Source organism: Typha angustifolia, chromosome 2 (genome assembly GCF_048772165.1).
Source record: "Typha angustifolia cultivar Huaian chromosome 2, ASM4877216v1, whole genome shotgun sequence".
Lineage (NCBI taxonomy): Eukaryota > Viridiplantae > Streptophyta > Magnoliopsida > Poales > Typhaceae > Typha > Typha angustifolia.
In genome coordinates this window covers 568,542-582,553 of record NC_133240.1, presented here as the reverse complement: position 1 = coordinate 582,553, position 14,012 = coordinate 568,542, and the positions used below count along the sequence as shown (strand labels likewise).

The window sequence follows — 14,012 nt, the reverse complement described above, 5'->3', positions numbered from 1 at the left end:
AATATGGACATCTATCAATTAAAATTCTATTAGAATTCATTTTCTAATAGGACCCTAATTGCTTAGGTCTTATCTAAATTGAATAAGTTAGGTAATAACTCAATGCGGACATCCCTAACATATAGACTTATCAAATCTATCAATTGACTAATTCAATTGATCATTTGAATTAAAAATCAACTCAACAAATTAAATGTGAAAATAAGTTGAGCCTAATTAGCTCAATTAAACCAAAATTAGACTCGAGCAATTTTATTGTGGTCAAATTGAAGATGATGCCCACATCAATTCCCTGTGGGTGAGAAAAATCTCGACTCCGATGAGATAGCCTCCATATATTTCTGGTATAGATCTTCTTGTAGTCTCCTTAATTCATCTTCCTCGATCCAGCTAGTGTCAGAAATGGAGCGATCTTTCTATTGAACTAGATATTGTCGGTGTGTATCCCGTCGTGTTTTGGTCTCACGCATATCAAGTATATCATCAATTTGGTCAATAGCTGTCGATTGCTCAAAAGGCAGTGAGCTAACATTTATTGGTTATATCGGGCCTCCATGATATGTGAACAAATCAGCAACATTGAAGATCAGTGAAGTAGACATCATAGGTGAAAGTTCTAACAAACAAGCATTACTTCCCAACTTTGGCAAAATCTTTCTCCTTGCGGTGTTGGTTTGCTGCTTCTTTATATTTGTTTATAGATACCTGCAGGTTTTCAAGAATCTCTTAGTGCACTTGGTGAATTCTTTGAACATAGGTTTCAGCATCAACACTATTTTTTCCATTATATGGTATAGGGGTTCTATCAAGGTAGTGGGAAATAGGATGACTATAATACTCTCAAAGGGTGATTTTCCAGTGGATCAATTGATGGAACTATTGTAAGCAAATTCAGCTTGAGAAAGAATTAGATCTCACTAAGAGGGTTTCTCTCTAGCTAGACACCTCAATAGGTTATCCAATGATCGATTAATTGCTTTAGTTTGACCATTTGTTTGAGGATGATATGCACCACTATATTATAATTTAGTGCCCAGTTTAGACCATAAAGTTCTCCAAAAATGACTCAAAATTTTTGTATTCCTATTTGAAGTAAATGATTTTGGAAAACCATGCAGACGAACTACTTCTTTGAAAAATAAATTTGCTATATGAGATGCATCAGATGATTTTTGACATGCAATGAAGTGTGCCATTTCAGTGAATCTATCAACAACTACAAGGATTGAATCAACTTTACGTGCACTACGAGGTAACCCTAGTATGAAATCTATGGTAATATGTTTCGAAGGCATAGTAAGAATAAATAAGGGGGTATATAATCCAGTTGTCTATGTATGACCCTTAAAAGATTGGCATATACGACAGTTTTTCACATACCTCTCAACATCACTACGCATCTTAGGCCAAAAGTATCTCTCTTGTGCTAAAGAATGGGTTTTATGTTGACCAAAATGTCCACTTAGCCCACCACTATGCAAATCATGAGTTAAACTTTCTCTCAGAGAACCAACAGGAATACATAGTTGTGTCTCGGGAAATAAATATCTTTCATGCAGAAGAAAATTTGATGTTGAATCAATACCATGACTGTAGGATAGGTCCAAAGTATGGATCATCACTATACTGACCTTTGATTGATTCAATGCCTACAACTTGTATTGACATAGTAATCGGTGAATTTGATCTCCAACTCCAAGCATCAGCTACTCGATTGCTCACTCTGGCTTTATGTCTCAGATGAAAAGTATATTCTTGTAAAAATGATGACCATTTAGCATGCCACTTACTAAGATTCTTTTGTGAATTTAAGTAGCGTAATGCTTCATGGTCTGAATATAGAATAAATTCTCTTTATCTACTGTTCTTTTAACTCCCTATTTTTTTATTGTTGCAAAACAATAGTGAATTTTCACTTCTACAGTAATAAGTTACAAGTATAGAAATTTACGAGATTAAGCTCGAAATTTATTATGGTTTTGACTTTTGAGTGAGTACTTTATAGTTATTAGATTTCATATGTCAGTAATTATTATTTTTTTATCACTTTTTCTAAAATTGAAAAATTTTCATGCTTTATAAAATCTTTTTTATAATTTTACGTAATTATAAAAATAGCTTGATACTGTATCACCCGATAGGGGCAGTTGATACTCAATCCAACTGATTTGACAGTTACATATCATTTTTTTGGTGGCCGATCTCGATACTTAGAATATTGAAATTTTTAACAAAATTAGGCTAGAATGAAGCTTTCCTGTTTGTAATTTGTATACGGGGGAAGTTGAGGCATCTATAGAAAAGAGTTAGATAAGTGAAATTGGTGATTACTCAATAGTAGGTTGTGTTTATTTATCCTAACATGATTTTACATTGATGGGAAGTTGGTGTTTCAGTTTATATATTTCATTTTAAAATCAGTTCTCACTCTGTATTAGTGAACATGCATGTCTCATGTCCAAGTAAAAATAGAACTCATATCCAACTAATTAATGCTATTGATGTGACATCAATTTCCAATTGGATTTTTTACTTTCTTTATTTGAACAATTATAATATTAGCCTGATGTGCGAGGATGTCTGCACCATTGTGCTTGACTATTGGATCGTCTATTAGATTAGATACTCAGTTTGGGTTAGATCTGCACCATTGTGCTTGACTATTGGATCGTCTATTAGATTAGATACTCAGTCTGGGTTAGATTAGGTTAGTGGGCTGCCTCCACCTTTTGGGAATCCTCAAGAAAACTATTTAGACTTCTTCTCGTCCTTTGAACTTCCCAATATAGCTCCTTAAGTTCTTAACCTTTAGACCTCTCAGGGAAGACTTTGGTCTTCCCCTCCTCTTTATAAACCCTATACAGACTCTAGAGGGGGATCATCAATGGAAGGATATCAAACACTTTTCTTCTGCACATAAATTTCTCCTCTACTCTTACTCTTTCCCACTGTTCTTGTGTGTCTCCTCCCTTTATCTCCTCTCTATAAACCTCCCATAAACCTTGTGGGTTTGTTGTCAATCTATCTTATCACAATGCTCCATTTGATGTTTTGTTGCAATAAAACAAGGACCATTAGTGCTCAAAGTTGAAGACGAAGGGAAGGTGTAAAGTTAAACACTATCCTTCACATTGGATCAAGGTTTTAAAAGATTGTAAGCGGTAGAAAGAAGGACAAGAGATCATGTAGTGCCTAGGTGTGCATCCAGAATTCAAGATGGTCTAAACTTAAATACATAAAATAAATAATAGTCAGTGAAGAAGTTAAATTAATATTTGTAATCTAAACAATATACTAATGCATTCTTGTTAAGAACTAAAGTGAGCTATTTGAATCCACTAATTCAGCAACATGCACAACAATTTTTTAATTGCAAAGTTAATCTGCATAGTAAAATATGATAGGAGATGCTAAGGTGGCACTTAGGTGGGACTTAAGTGGAGCCTAGTTATACTTTATCTAAGGAGCCGAAGGCAGAAGTTTTTTAAAACAATGCACCGGATGATATCTAACTTTTGCTACTGTTTTGGTCCTAAATCCTGCAACCATCTTTGAGGTCTTGAAGCCTAGATTTATCTTTAGCTTGCTCTTGATTGATCTAAGTCTAGTAGTCGATCTATTGTTCTCTTTGGAAATATTTTGATTGTGAATTTTAGATTTGTTGGTTTGTTAAGTTTAAGCTGAAGTGGATTTAATATTGCTTATATTTTAATAGACGGCTTAATGATCATTTACAGCTTTCATTCTCTGTATTGCTGAATTCATTTAGCTTACATTTGATAATATGTTCTTGAACATTTGCTTGCAATTTTGGGTTGTTTTTGTTATGAATGTTTTGCTGATACTTATTTTATCTTGTTGCCCTTTTTTCCTTGTGGTATTGCAATATTTCAGTCTTTTTTTCCAACAAATGTACAGGCATGTCACATGTCCAAGTAACTCTTGAACTTATATTGAACTAATTAAGGCATTATGGATAGCTGCATATGCCAAAATTGGATTATATCTGGTTGTCTGTTTTCCGTGTGGTTTTGCAGTATACAGTCTGTATACCAACAAAATGCAAGAGATTTGGTGTCTCACTAGATGTTTCTCAACAATTTAAAGCATGCTCTTGTTCTTCCTTGTTGTTCTCATTGATAATCAATTTGAATCCAGATTATGCATTTAAAGGAAAAAGAACTGAGGAATAGATGATATCTGAAAAGTTGTAGCATGGAATTTGTTCAAGTGTCAATTTCAAACTGAGACTTGCTGTGTCCATACTAGCTTTGAAACTTGGAACTGTGACTGTGCATGTATTATTTTTCTGATTCCCTTTGGATCTGATTGTGAATCATGCAAGTGTACATCCTGATCTTTAATGGCTACAAATTATAGCCTAGACATGGATATATTTTAATTCTTTGACTCAACTGTAGAAAATTGATGAGAAGGCGATCACTGAAGTTTTCCGCAAAGTACTAGACAACTATATAAAGTGGTGTAGATACCTGGGCATTCGAATAGCATGGAACAGGTAGTCACTAATATATTTTGTGGAGATAATTGTCTTTTTGATTAGGCTGTCACTTATATAATTTATTAATTGCAGCCTAGAAGCACTGAACAAAAGCAGGAAACTCGTATTGATTTCTCTGTATTTTCTTATTTGGGGTGAGGCTGCAAATGTTCGGTTTCTTCCAGAATGCATTTGCTACATATTTCACAATGTGAGTGATTTGTTCTAGTTGTCAAGTTTTGAATAGTTATGAAAACCACATGCATTCATTTGCACCTGAAAAATATGAATCATATAATCTCGTTCATGTATACATGGCACATGTCAGACACACTATGATATAATCACTTCATTCATGCTATTTCATTTTTTGCGGTGGAACACCTAATCCATTCTAGATGATGACTTTGGATAATCAGCAATATATGAAAACTTCAATATACAAGATATTCTCTTTTGAGGTTTCTACCGGCTTCTTTTTGTGTTCATTGGATCTTATTTCTGTCTTTTCTATATCTTATTTGTTCTTTTCCTATTTCCAAATAAAAGATTTATATCGTTGTGATTGTTATTTTCCTAGTATTACACTGTTAATGCCAAGTTTTCATGCCTTTCAGCTTCAGTTCTTTTTCTTTTTGTTGACTTGCTTGGTTTTTTTCTGACTCATCATATGACTTTATTTTAATGTCCATTTTCTTTTTACAAGTCGAGCAGAAGAAAAACCCAATTCTGCATTTTCTTTGCTTGTGCTTTTTACATATAAGAATGTGCTAATGCATTTTGATGCACATTATTCTTTTTCAATTTATATACCTATCTAGTATCTAACTATTGTATCTATTCCCATGCATTGAGTTCTGTGAAGATGTGTTATTGCAGATGGCAAAGGAACTGGATGCTATCCTAGATTCATCTGAAGCGACTGTAGCGAAAAGTTGTACCTCTAGTGATGGTTCTGTTTCATATCTGAGGGAAATAATTTCTCCAATCTATGAGACTATGGCAGCGGTAGGTCCATGATTTTGAATTTGTGTACATTGTTTAATTGCTAAACTGACCGCATTGTCTATTAGTTTGAAGTTGCATGCTTTTATGCTTACTGTAAATGTTTTTAAGGATAAATAAGTATTGACTCATATAGAGTTATTTTAAACGATTATATTGACAATAAAAAACTTAACACTTATGCTAGTTTTTAAATTTTGATATTGAAATTGTTGCTTCAAGGTTTTCTTTCTATGTTGTGTGCTTTTCTTAATCTATATACCTCCTGCAATTTCCAGGAAGCTGCTAGCAATAATAATGGGAAAGCTGCACACTCTTCATGGCGGAACTATGATGATTTCAATGAATATTTCTGGTTGTACTTTTGTCATATTATTTTGTTTCCAATGCTTTTCTTCTTTCTTCTTGCTTATATGAGTTTTATAATTTCAGGTCACCTTCTTGCTTTGAGCTGCGTTGGCCACCTAGGAAGGATTCTAAGTTTTTGCTGAAGCCAAAAAAATGGAAGAGGGTATGTCAGATAACTTTGGTGCCAAAATTTCATATGAACAACAAAATAGTTATGAGCTTTGTTTGTTGAAACACTAGACATGGTTGAACACTTTTGCTTCTTGCATTTATTCTCTTGGTCCATGTCATAGTCATTAAATTAAATTCATTTAGCTCTTGGCCTATTGCTGTTAAAAAATTTGGTGTATTTCAGTAGCATTACTTGCTACCTAGAATGATCATTCTTTTCCTTTTTGTATCTCTAGATGAAAGACTTTATTTGTCATAATTAGACAATCACTTTTTCCTTCTCATTCTTGTCATATGCTAAGTACAATTCTCTTTTGGGATTCCTTTTGTACTGTGGTATTATTTGACAACATGTCAGCTTTTTCATGCCCATGGGTATACCTTTCATAAAGTATTCCATGTTAGCAGTTGTAGTTGTTTGCCATGTTGTCCTCAAGGCACCATTCTATGTAAACAATATATTTCCTTCTTTATGATTTTATCATATCTTTTCTATGCTTATGAAAATATAGTTTTAACTTTTCATGTTCTAAACTTTCTATTATAATGCCTTTTAACTTCATGAACATAGGTAGTATGCCAATATTAATCATATGCTTCATTCTTGTTATTTCATGCAATGATTTCAGTGGCAGTGGCACATGCCGTGTAGTACCACTGTTGACACGCTCCGACGTGCCATTGGCACACCCCTATATGTCATAGACATGCATTATCATACTTTTAATTAAAAATTTAAGATATCGAGAGATGTTTTTGTGGTGTGGAAAGGGTTGGGGTTGCTGGTGTTGCTTGGAGTTAGGCGCGATGACAATGAAGTGTGGAAAGGGTTGGGGTCACTGGTGGCTGAGGGGGTAATGGCAGTTGTGATGCCGGTGATGGGGCTGTTGTGGGTTTGGCATGAGGAGGTTGCTCAAGATAGAGTAGTGGGAAAAGAGAGCTTGATAAGGTTGCTTATGAGGTAAATGGAAATCGTTGCGGCGTGGGGAGGAGAAGATGGTAAGGCTTTTATAGGATAAGTCAAGGGTTTTTGGACACATGCAAAAAAAGGAATAGAAAGGTAGAAGAAAAAACAAAGAAGAAAAGGAAGAAGAATGCAAGGCATGTGCAAAGCAGATGACCTTTTTTTTTGAGTTATTACATTATCCCCAGATCTTATGGCTATAAGTTCAACTATCTTAGAATGTTTGTATATTTTCCTACACATACCATAATATTAAAATTCTTCAATTAAATATGAAGTTGTTGGCATCCCTTGAAGGTCGAACATTGCTTGTTAGGATCTAAAAATTAGATTTTCCTTTGGTATATTATAGCATACCTTAGTAGAAGGTAGGACACATTCATTTAGTGTTTTGAAAGGTGCCTACAACATATGGGCATTGTCTCCACAGCATAATGCCTAGGCGATCCAGCATTTCTAATATTTAAAAATGAATTATATAGGATATATAATATATACTCTATGTATGTGGGCCTATGTAGCACTGATACTTTGTTTGCCCCTCCTTTTCATATAGCTATCTTCCCTTTATGAAGCAGTGTGACACTAATATTTACTTTTTTAAAGAATATTGGCTAATTGTGCCAATTCATTATAAGGTTTATGCCTTATAATCTACATACCTTATCTTATATAATTTTTTTTGTGCTTCTTGGATGTGCCTACTATTGGAGTTATGTGCTTTTCTCCCAAAGGGGAAGCATGGTGGGTGGAAGGGAAGAAGACTTCTGTTTAATTTTTTTTTGGTTCCGAAGCAGCATCTTGACATGTATCTATTGTCATTTGCAGACAGGAAAAAGTAGCTTTGTTGAGCACCGCACATTTTTACATCTGTATCGCAGTTTTCACCGTTTGTGGATTTTTCTATTTCTAATGTTCCAAGTAAGTTTGCTTAGTCACTACTTCCTTCTGAGTCAATATTTGTGATCAAGTTGAAAATGGAATTATCATTTGCTTTGATTATGTTGTGCAGGGTTTAACTATCATAGCTTTTCACAAGGGAAAGATTAACTTGGATACCTTTAAAGTAGTACTTAGCACTGGACCGGCATTTTTTATCTTGAACTTCATAGAGAGTATGTTAATCTATTTTTCTAATGTTTTTCAGTTGTTACTTGACATACATTTTTAATTTCTTGACTAATTTACTTTTTAATGCAATTTTTTTTAAAAATTTAAGTACTAATTTATTTCAGGTGAACTATTGTTTTTTTCTTGTAGGCTGTTTGGATGTTCTACTTATGTTTGGTGCTTATAGAACAGCTAGAGCTTTTGCAATTTCAAGGCTGATTATCAGGTTTTTCTGGTTGGGTGCAGTTTCAACATTTATGACTTATCTTTACTGGTGAGTGTTATGTCAGCTACATGTATTCTGCATTTGTTTTGGTATTTTGTCCAATTCTTGCTTTCATGAACATATTTGCTGAATATGAGCCAGGAAGGTCTTGGATGAGAGAAATAACCGGAATTCAGATTCAACTTATTTTCGACTATATGTTCTTGTTCTTGGTGTTTATGCTGCTATACGGATGACATTTGCATTATTAGTGAAAATTCCAGCTTGCCATACTCTGTCAGACATATCTGATCGATGGCCTTTCTTTCAGTTTTTCAAGTGGATTTACCAAGTAATTGCACTTCCCTTTAACATCATTAAACAGCCAATTTGACATATGAATGTGCGATTAATTCCTTTAAATATTCCTTATAATTACTTTAATGAATTTAGGAGCGATATTATGTCGGACGTGGTCTTTTTGAGAAGACCAGTGACTATGCCAGGTATCTATTTTTCTCTTGAAAGAGTGTTACCTGAAGTGTATTGACATTTTTTATTTCATACTTGATTTCTTTTGGCTATCCTCAATGATTTCTACCAGATGTTGTAAGTGAATATCAATGTGCTTTCCCGTTCAGTATCTATGACATGATATTTCACGTTCTGCTTTCTGCCACAACATGCTTTTGACCAAAGTTTGTACACCAAAATATACTCAAATGGGTGATTTGGAATATACTCAAATGGTAGATGGGCTGAATTTAAGCACCCCTCGGAGTTAGAGAATATACTTGATGTTAGTTGTGAACTCCGTCAGCGAGGTTTCGTACTTGTAAGTTGTAACCAGGGAAATCATGCCAAAATAACCTCTGAAACAATTGGTTGTTTAACGGCTGCACTCTAATCCTACATATAGCAACTACCTGGTATTGTTTATTGGGTTAGCAATTTCTATTGAATGAAATTGTTGTCATGGGAAGGTTCTTCTTGGCATGCCCATGTTGTCCCATGAAAGCTCATGTGGCCCAGAGCGTATCTACTGAGGTAAATAAATTTGCAGCTCACCTACTTGGGTACATCTTTTTGGTATGCAAACTTTGGACAAAAGCTCCCTGCAACTTGGCTAACATTGAAAGTGCTAGATTAATTGGTTGTATCAAGCAAGATCAGACCAAATTTAATCTTGTCAAGTCTAACTACTAATCAAATGAATAGGGTAGACACACGTCCCTGTCAAGCGGACAGTGAAGAAGGAAGGGAAGGAGGAAATGATATGATGGCACTTGGTTTGGCATAGAACTTGAACTTAATAGTGCTAATGGAGGAAAGGGTCTAAATAGACAGCCCAAAGTTTGGATATTGTTGTTATCGTAGTTTAACCTAAATCCAGTTTTGTCCTATTAGAAACTTATGACAAAGCTGTACTAAGTTGATTCCTTGGAATACTGTTACTTCAATTCCCTTTGATTCATTTGATACTAGATCTTGCCCCTCATTTATGAACCTCCATCAATATCAGTACTCTTCTTCTACAATATCGTTTCTCCCACTGCTTGATCCTTGCCGGTTGTCAGTTGTCACTATCTTCTTTGAATCTCAAAGAGAGATATGCTTTTTCAAATGGATAAACTCTGGGTGAGGTTCTCTGATTGAACTTAGTGAGGAATACTGAAAGTTTGCAATAAACAGATCAATTTGTGCCTGGGATGTGGCACATCCTGTCATTCATATAGTCTTCTCCCAGCAATATGAGCACAAAGAGCACCTCGAAGTTTGAGAAGGGTGCACGGAAGAGAAACTTTATGACTATATCAATCTTACATTGATCTATAGAAATTTTTATCAAGTTGTTTGCCAAAGAAAAATTAGGCAAGCAAGGGATTTCCCATGAAGTCATAAGCCTGCAGTTATTTACCAATTTGATACTATATATGCCAATGAATCCTAGAGCGATTGTTCCTTTACCCAAAAGGATTCCAGATGGAGGAATAGATGATAATTTCCAATGTAAGCAATGGTTCTTACCGTCGTTTGAAGTTTCACCCAAAATCAAGCCATTTCACTGAGACCTTCTGCGTTTTAGTCCCCCTGATTTGAAACTGTCCCTTGAAACTAGCATTGAATTGAAAACAAACCTAATTACAACTTGTACTTAACTCGATATCAACCTCATTGCTTAAATGTTGTTAGATCTTGTGTGATGCATTGAAAAATAAGATAAGTGAGGCTATTTATCAAAAGATGTCTGAAACCGATACAACAAAACTAGAACTGAAACTGACCAAAATGTTTTGTACCAAGCCGAAATTGAAACCGAAACTGAAATGAAACTTTGAACCATGGTTCTTACTTCTAACTGTAATTAATTTTATCTACTCTTTCATTTGTTTAACATATTGAAATCCTATTCGCTGGTGTAAAACTCCAATGGTTATTCATGATATTGATGGAATATTGTCATTCTCACTCTTTTGTAGGCATGTGATATATTTTCTTGCTTTTCTTTTATCACACCTTTTCACAACATTTGCAATGCAGATATGTGCTATTTTGGTTGGTGATATTTGCTTGCAAATTTACTTTTGCTTACTATCTGCAGGTAAGTGGGATTTTCTTTCACACAACTTTTATGTTGATACTATGTAGTTTTCTTATAATATATTATTGATTTAATTTCTACGGTCTTTATTTTTACTCTACACTGGTAACTAATTAATCCTAATGTCAGCTTTTGGACATTTGCTAACCATTTTCATGTTGGCAGATTAAGCCATTGGTCCAACCAACCAATATAATCGTGCAACTTCATGATTTGAAATACTCCTGGCATGATCTGGTATCAAAGGGTTAGTACATAAGTATCTTGCTAAATTCATCCTACTTGTAGCGTTTGTATTTGTATGTCAATCTTTTTCATGAGACTTTTGTTGCACCAATGTTTCAGCCTGACTTCTTATGAGAAAAGTACTATTACAGAGGAGAGGTTAACATATGTTTTGTGCTTGGGATGCTTATCTGATCTTGTTCCAAACATGATATTTAGAATTGTGTTAGTATAGTGGGATGCTTAACTGCTAGTAATCTCTATTTGATGCTGTTCGACAGAGCAGTTCATTGTCCAAATTTAATCAGTTTCTTGTTTTCTTGTTTAGGCAACAGAAATGCTTTGACTATTCTTAGTCTATGGGCACCTGTCTTTGCTGTGAGTTCTGTTTTGCTTGGCTCTATGTAACACGTTAGGAACTTCCTTGCATGCTTTGAGAGTTCACCTTTTGTTTTGTTAATATTACTTGATGTGTGTCTCTTTTTGGTAGATTTACCTGATGGACATTCATATATGGTACACTCTCTTGTCTGCTCTGATTGGTGGGCTGATGGGCGCACGAGGTCGCTTAGGGGAGGTAATGTTCTCATCTCTCAATGTTTTTCTGTTTTTGTTTTCTCTGAAATGGATTACAAAACGTGCATTTTGACTTCTTATTTTATTTAGAAGAATTGTTATTAAACTTGCTTGTTTTGATTTGATAATATTTGTGCCAGATACGGTCTATTGAAATGCTTCATAAACGTTTTGAGAGCTTTCCAGAGGCTTTCACGAAGAATCTCGTCTCCCCCCAAGCAAAGGGGTCTCTACTCCACTCTGCTTATTCCTATTTCTTGTAACTATCTCACTATTTTCGTTTATTGACTATTTCTGCTCTTTTTTAGGATGCCTCCAAATAGGCAGGTTACTCAGGTAAATATAAACTTGTTCTTTGACATACTGTGAATACTTTCTACTTTTCTTATTCTCTTCTACTAGGAAGCTGTTATGGACTTATGGTCTTTTTATTCTTGTTGAGGTTCATATAATTACCTTCTCAGCAATAGACCCACACTTCATCTCATGTTTTCTGTTGACAATGGTTCCTATATAGATCCCTGATATCTTATTTTAGATATACGGTGCTAAGTGAATAGTTTAGTCATTGTTAAAAGTTATATAGTATAATAGTTTGTTTTTGGTGATCAGTTTGTAATGCAGTGTTGCAATTTTTGTTATATCTTTATGACGATCTCCAATTTCTTCTCTTGCTAGTAATGAGAATACCCAGACCTTATTTTGATGCTGTTTCAATCTAAGGAATCCTTGATCTGAGCTTGGATCCAATTGTTGATAAGAGATCTAATGCATCCCTGAAGTTCATCGAGATTTGTTGTAGAAATCTGTAAAGCGGACTTTGCATTATATATGGAAAGATAATTTTTGTAGCTTCGTGGTACTGCCAAAAATTAGATATAACCTAAATGGTGGGTTAAATAAATGAAATCAACAACATTTGCTGTTGATCGGAGGTGTGGGATGTCATCTGTGAAATTAAGACTACCAATTCTCTACTTTCTGCTCTCGTTTGTCTACGACTGCTTTTACTTCTTGCTGTTGCTGATGCCTTTCTTTCTCCACTTCCCTCTTCCTTGTTGCTTCTGCTGGTATTATTCTTTTTTTTCTTTCTTTTTCTTTCCGGTTCTTTGCCATGTTGAGCCAAATTTTTTTTTAAATTTTTTCTATTTTCATCAATTATTATTAAATCAACTGATCAATTGATCATTTAGAAGATTTAGATAAAATTGATGATAATGATGATGGTGATGGTAATAATAACGAGACTCAGTTTAGTGGCGGTGATAATGGAGATGAGATATGCGTCCCTATTACACAACCTTTACAGAGAGGTATTCTTTTTACAGAGGATTTGAGTCTGTAAGTAGCAGAACATTAGGAGAGGTGTACCTATAGGATGATATAAGTTCATCATAATTACTATCATATCAAGCACACCCATCAGAGCCAGAATATCATTATTATACTCTATATCTACAATCTGCATATGCTTATGGTGTGCCTATGCTGGTGCCGATGCTGTTTATTCTCATGCATGTACAATATTCATAGCATATCATAGCAGAATTATAAAATTTCTATTTGTTTGAAAACTATGTGAGATGTTACAACGAGCAATACCATTGGTGAATGAGTTTTGAAAAATATCGACAGTATTTAATACAACATTCTTGTGTTATTATTGTGCCAACAAATAAAATATTTGATTCTTCTCATTTTACGTTTAATTAGATATTAATTTTAATTATTAAACTATTTTCGATTAATATTATATGTTCAATTATACTATGGAGTGTTCAATTATTAATATTAGTTTTAATGAATGTTTTCAATCATAGAATGTGTTGAATAATATTTATATTTAATTGTTGTTTTATCTTTAATAAAATGTCATTTACAAAAATAATCTAAAGATAAAATATTATAATGTAGGTTTTTAAATTTTTAATACATATATTTAAATCAAAAACTTAAGATTGACATATAGCACGGCACGACACGTGCCATTAGCATGGTCATCGTTAGTATGAAGATTATGTGAGACGTTATAACAAATAATACTATTAGTGAATGAGTTTTGAAGATCATCGACAGTAATAAAATATGTTATTTACAAAAATAATCTAAAGATAAAATACTATAATATAAGTTTTAATACATATTTTAACTAAAAATTAAATATTGACATGCCGAAGATTTAAAAACATTTCTAAATATCCTAAAGCATGTTCCGTGCTAATAATAGCACAGCATGGCACGTGCCACTGGCATGGCCATTGTTGGCTTGAACTAAAGTGACATTGGTGATCCTTTTTTTATTTTT

At 34.0% G+C, this 14,012-nt stretch overlaps 1 protein-coding gene across 2 annotated transcripts in view; it reads left to right on the top strand.

Annotated features, from left to right (window-relative positions):
- Positions 1-14,012, top strand: part of LOC140777015 (callose synthase 10) — a 45,630-nt gene that overhangs the window by 12,040 nt on the left and 19,578 nt on the right. For both annotated transcript variants that reach the window (XM_073120927.1, XM_073120920.1), the window contains exons 8-23: positions 4,422-4,519; positions 4,595-4,712; positions 5,381-5,509; positions 5,785-5,861; positions 5,939-6,017; positions 7,818-7,910; positions 8,002-8,104; positions 8,250-8,373; positions 8,467-8,656; positions 8,758-8,810; positions 10,846-10,906; positions 11,072-11,153; positions 11,460-11,509; positions 11,622-11,708; positions 11,848-11,933; positions 12,016-12,043. In XM_073120927.1, the coding sequence (XP_072977028.1) occupies positions 4,422-4,519; positions 4,595-4,712; positions 5,381-5,509; positions 5,785-5,861; positions 5,939-6,017; positions 7,818-7,910; positions 8,002-8,104; positions 8,250-8,373; positions 8,467-8,656; positions 8,758-8,810; positions 10,846-10,906; positions 11,072-11,153; positions 11,460-11,509; positions 11,622-11,708; positions 11,848-11,933; positions 12,016-12,043 (1,458 nt within the window). The remainder of the gene's footprint in view (positions 1-4,421; positions 4,520-4,594; positions 4,713-5,380; positions 5,510-5,784; positions 5,862-5,938; positions 6,018-7,817; positions 7,911-8,001; positions 8,105-8,249; positions 8,374-8,466; positions 8,657-8,757; positions 8,811-10,845; positions 10,907-11,071; positions 11,154-11,459; positions 11,510-11,621; positions 11,709-11,847; positions 11,934-12,015; positions 12,044-14,012) is intronic.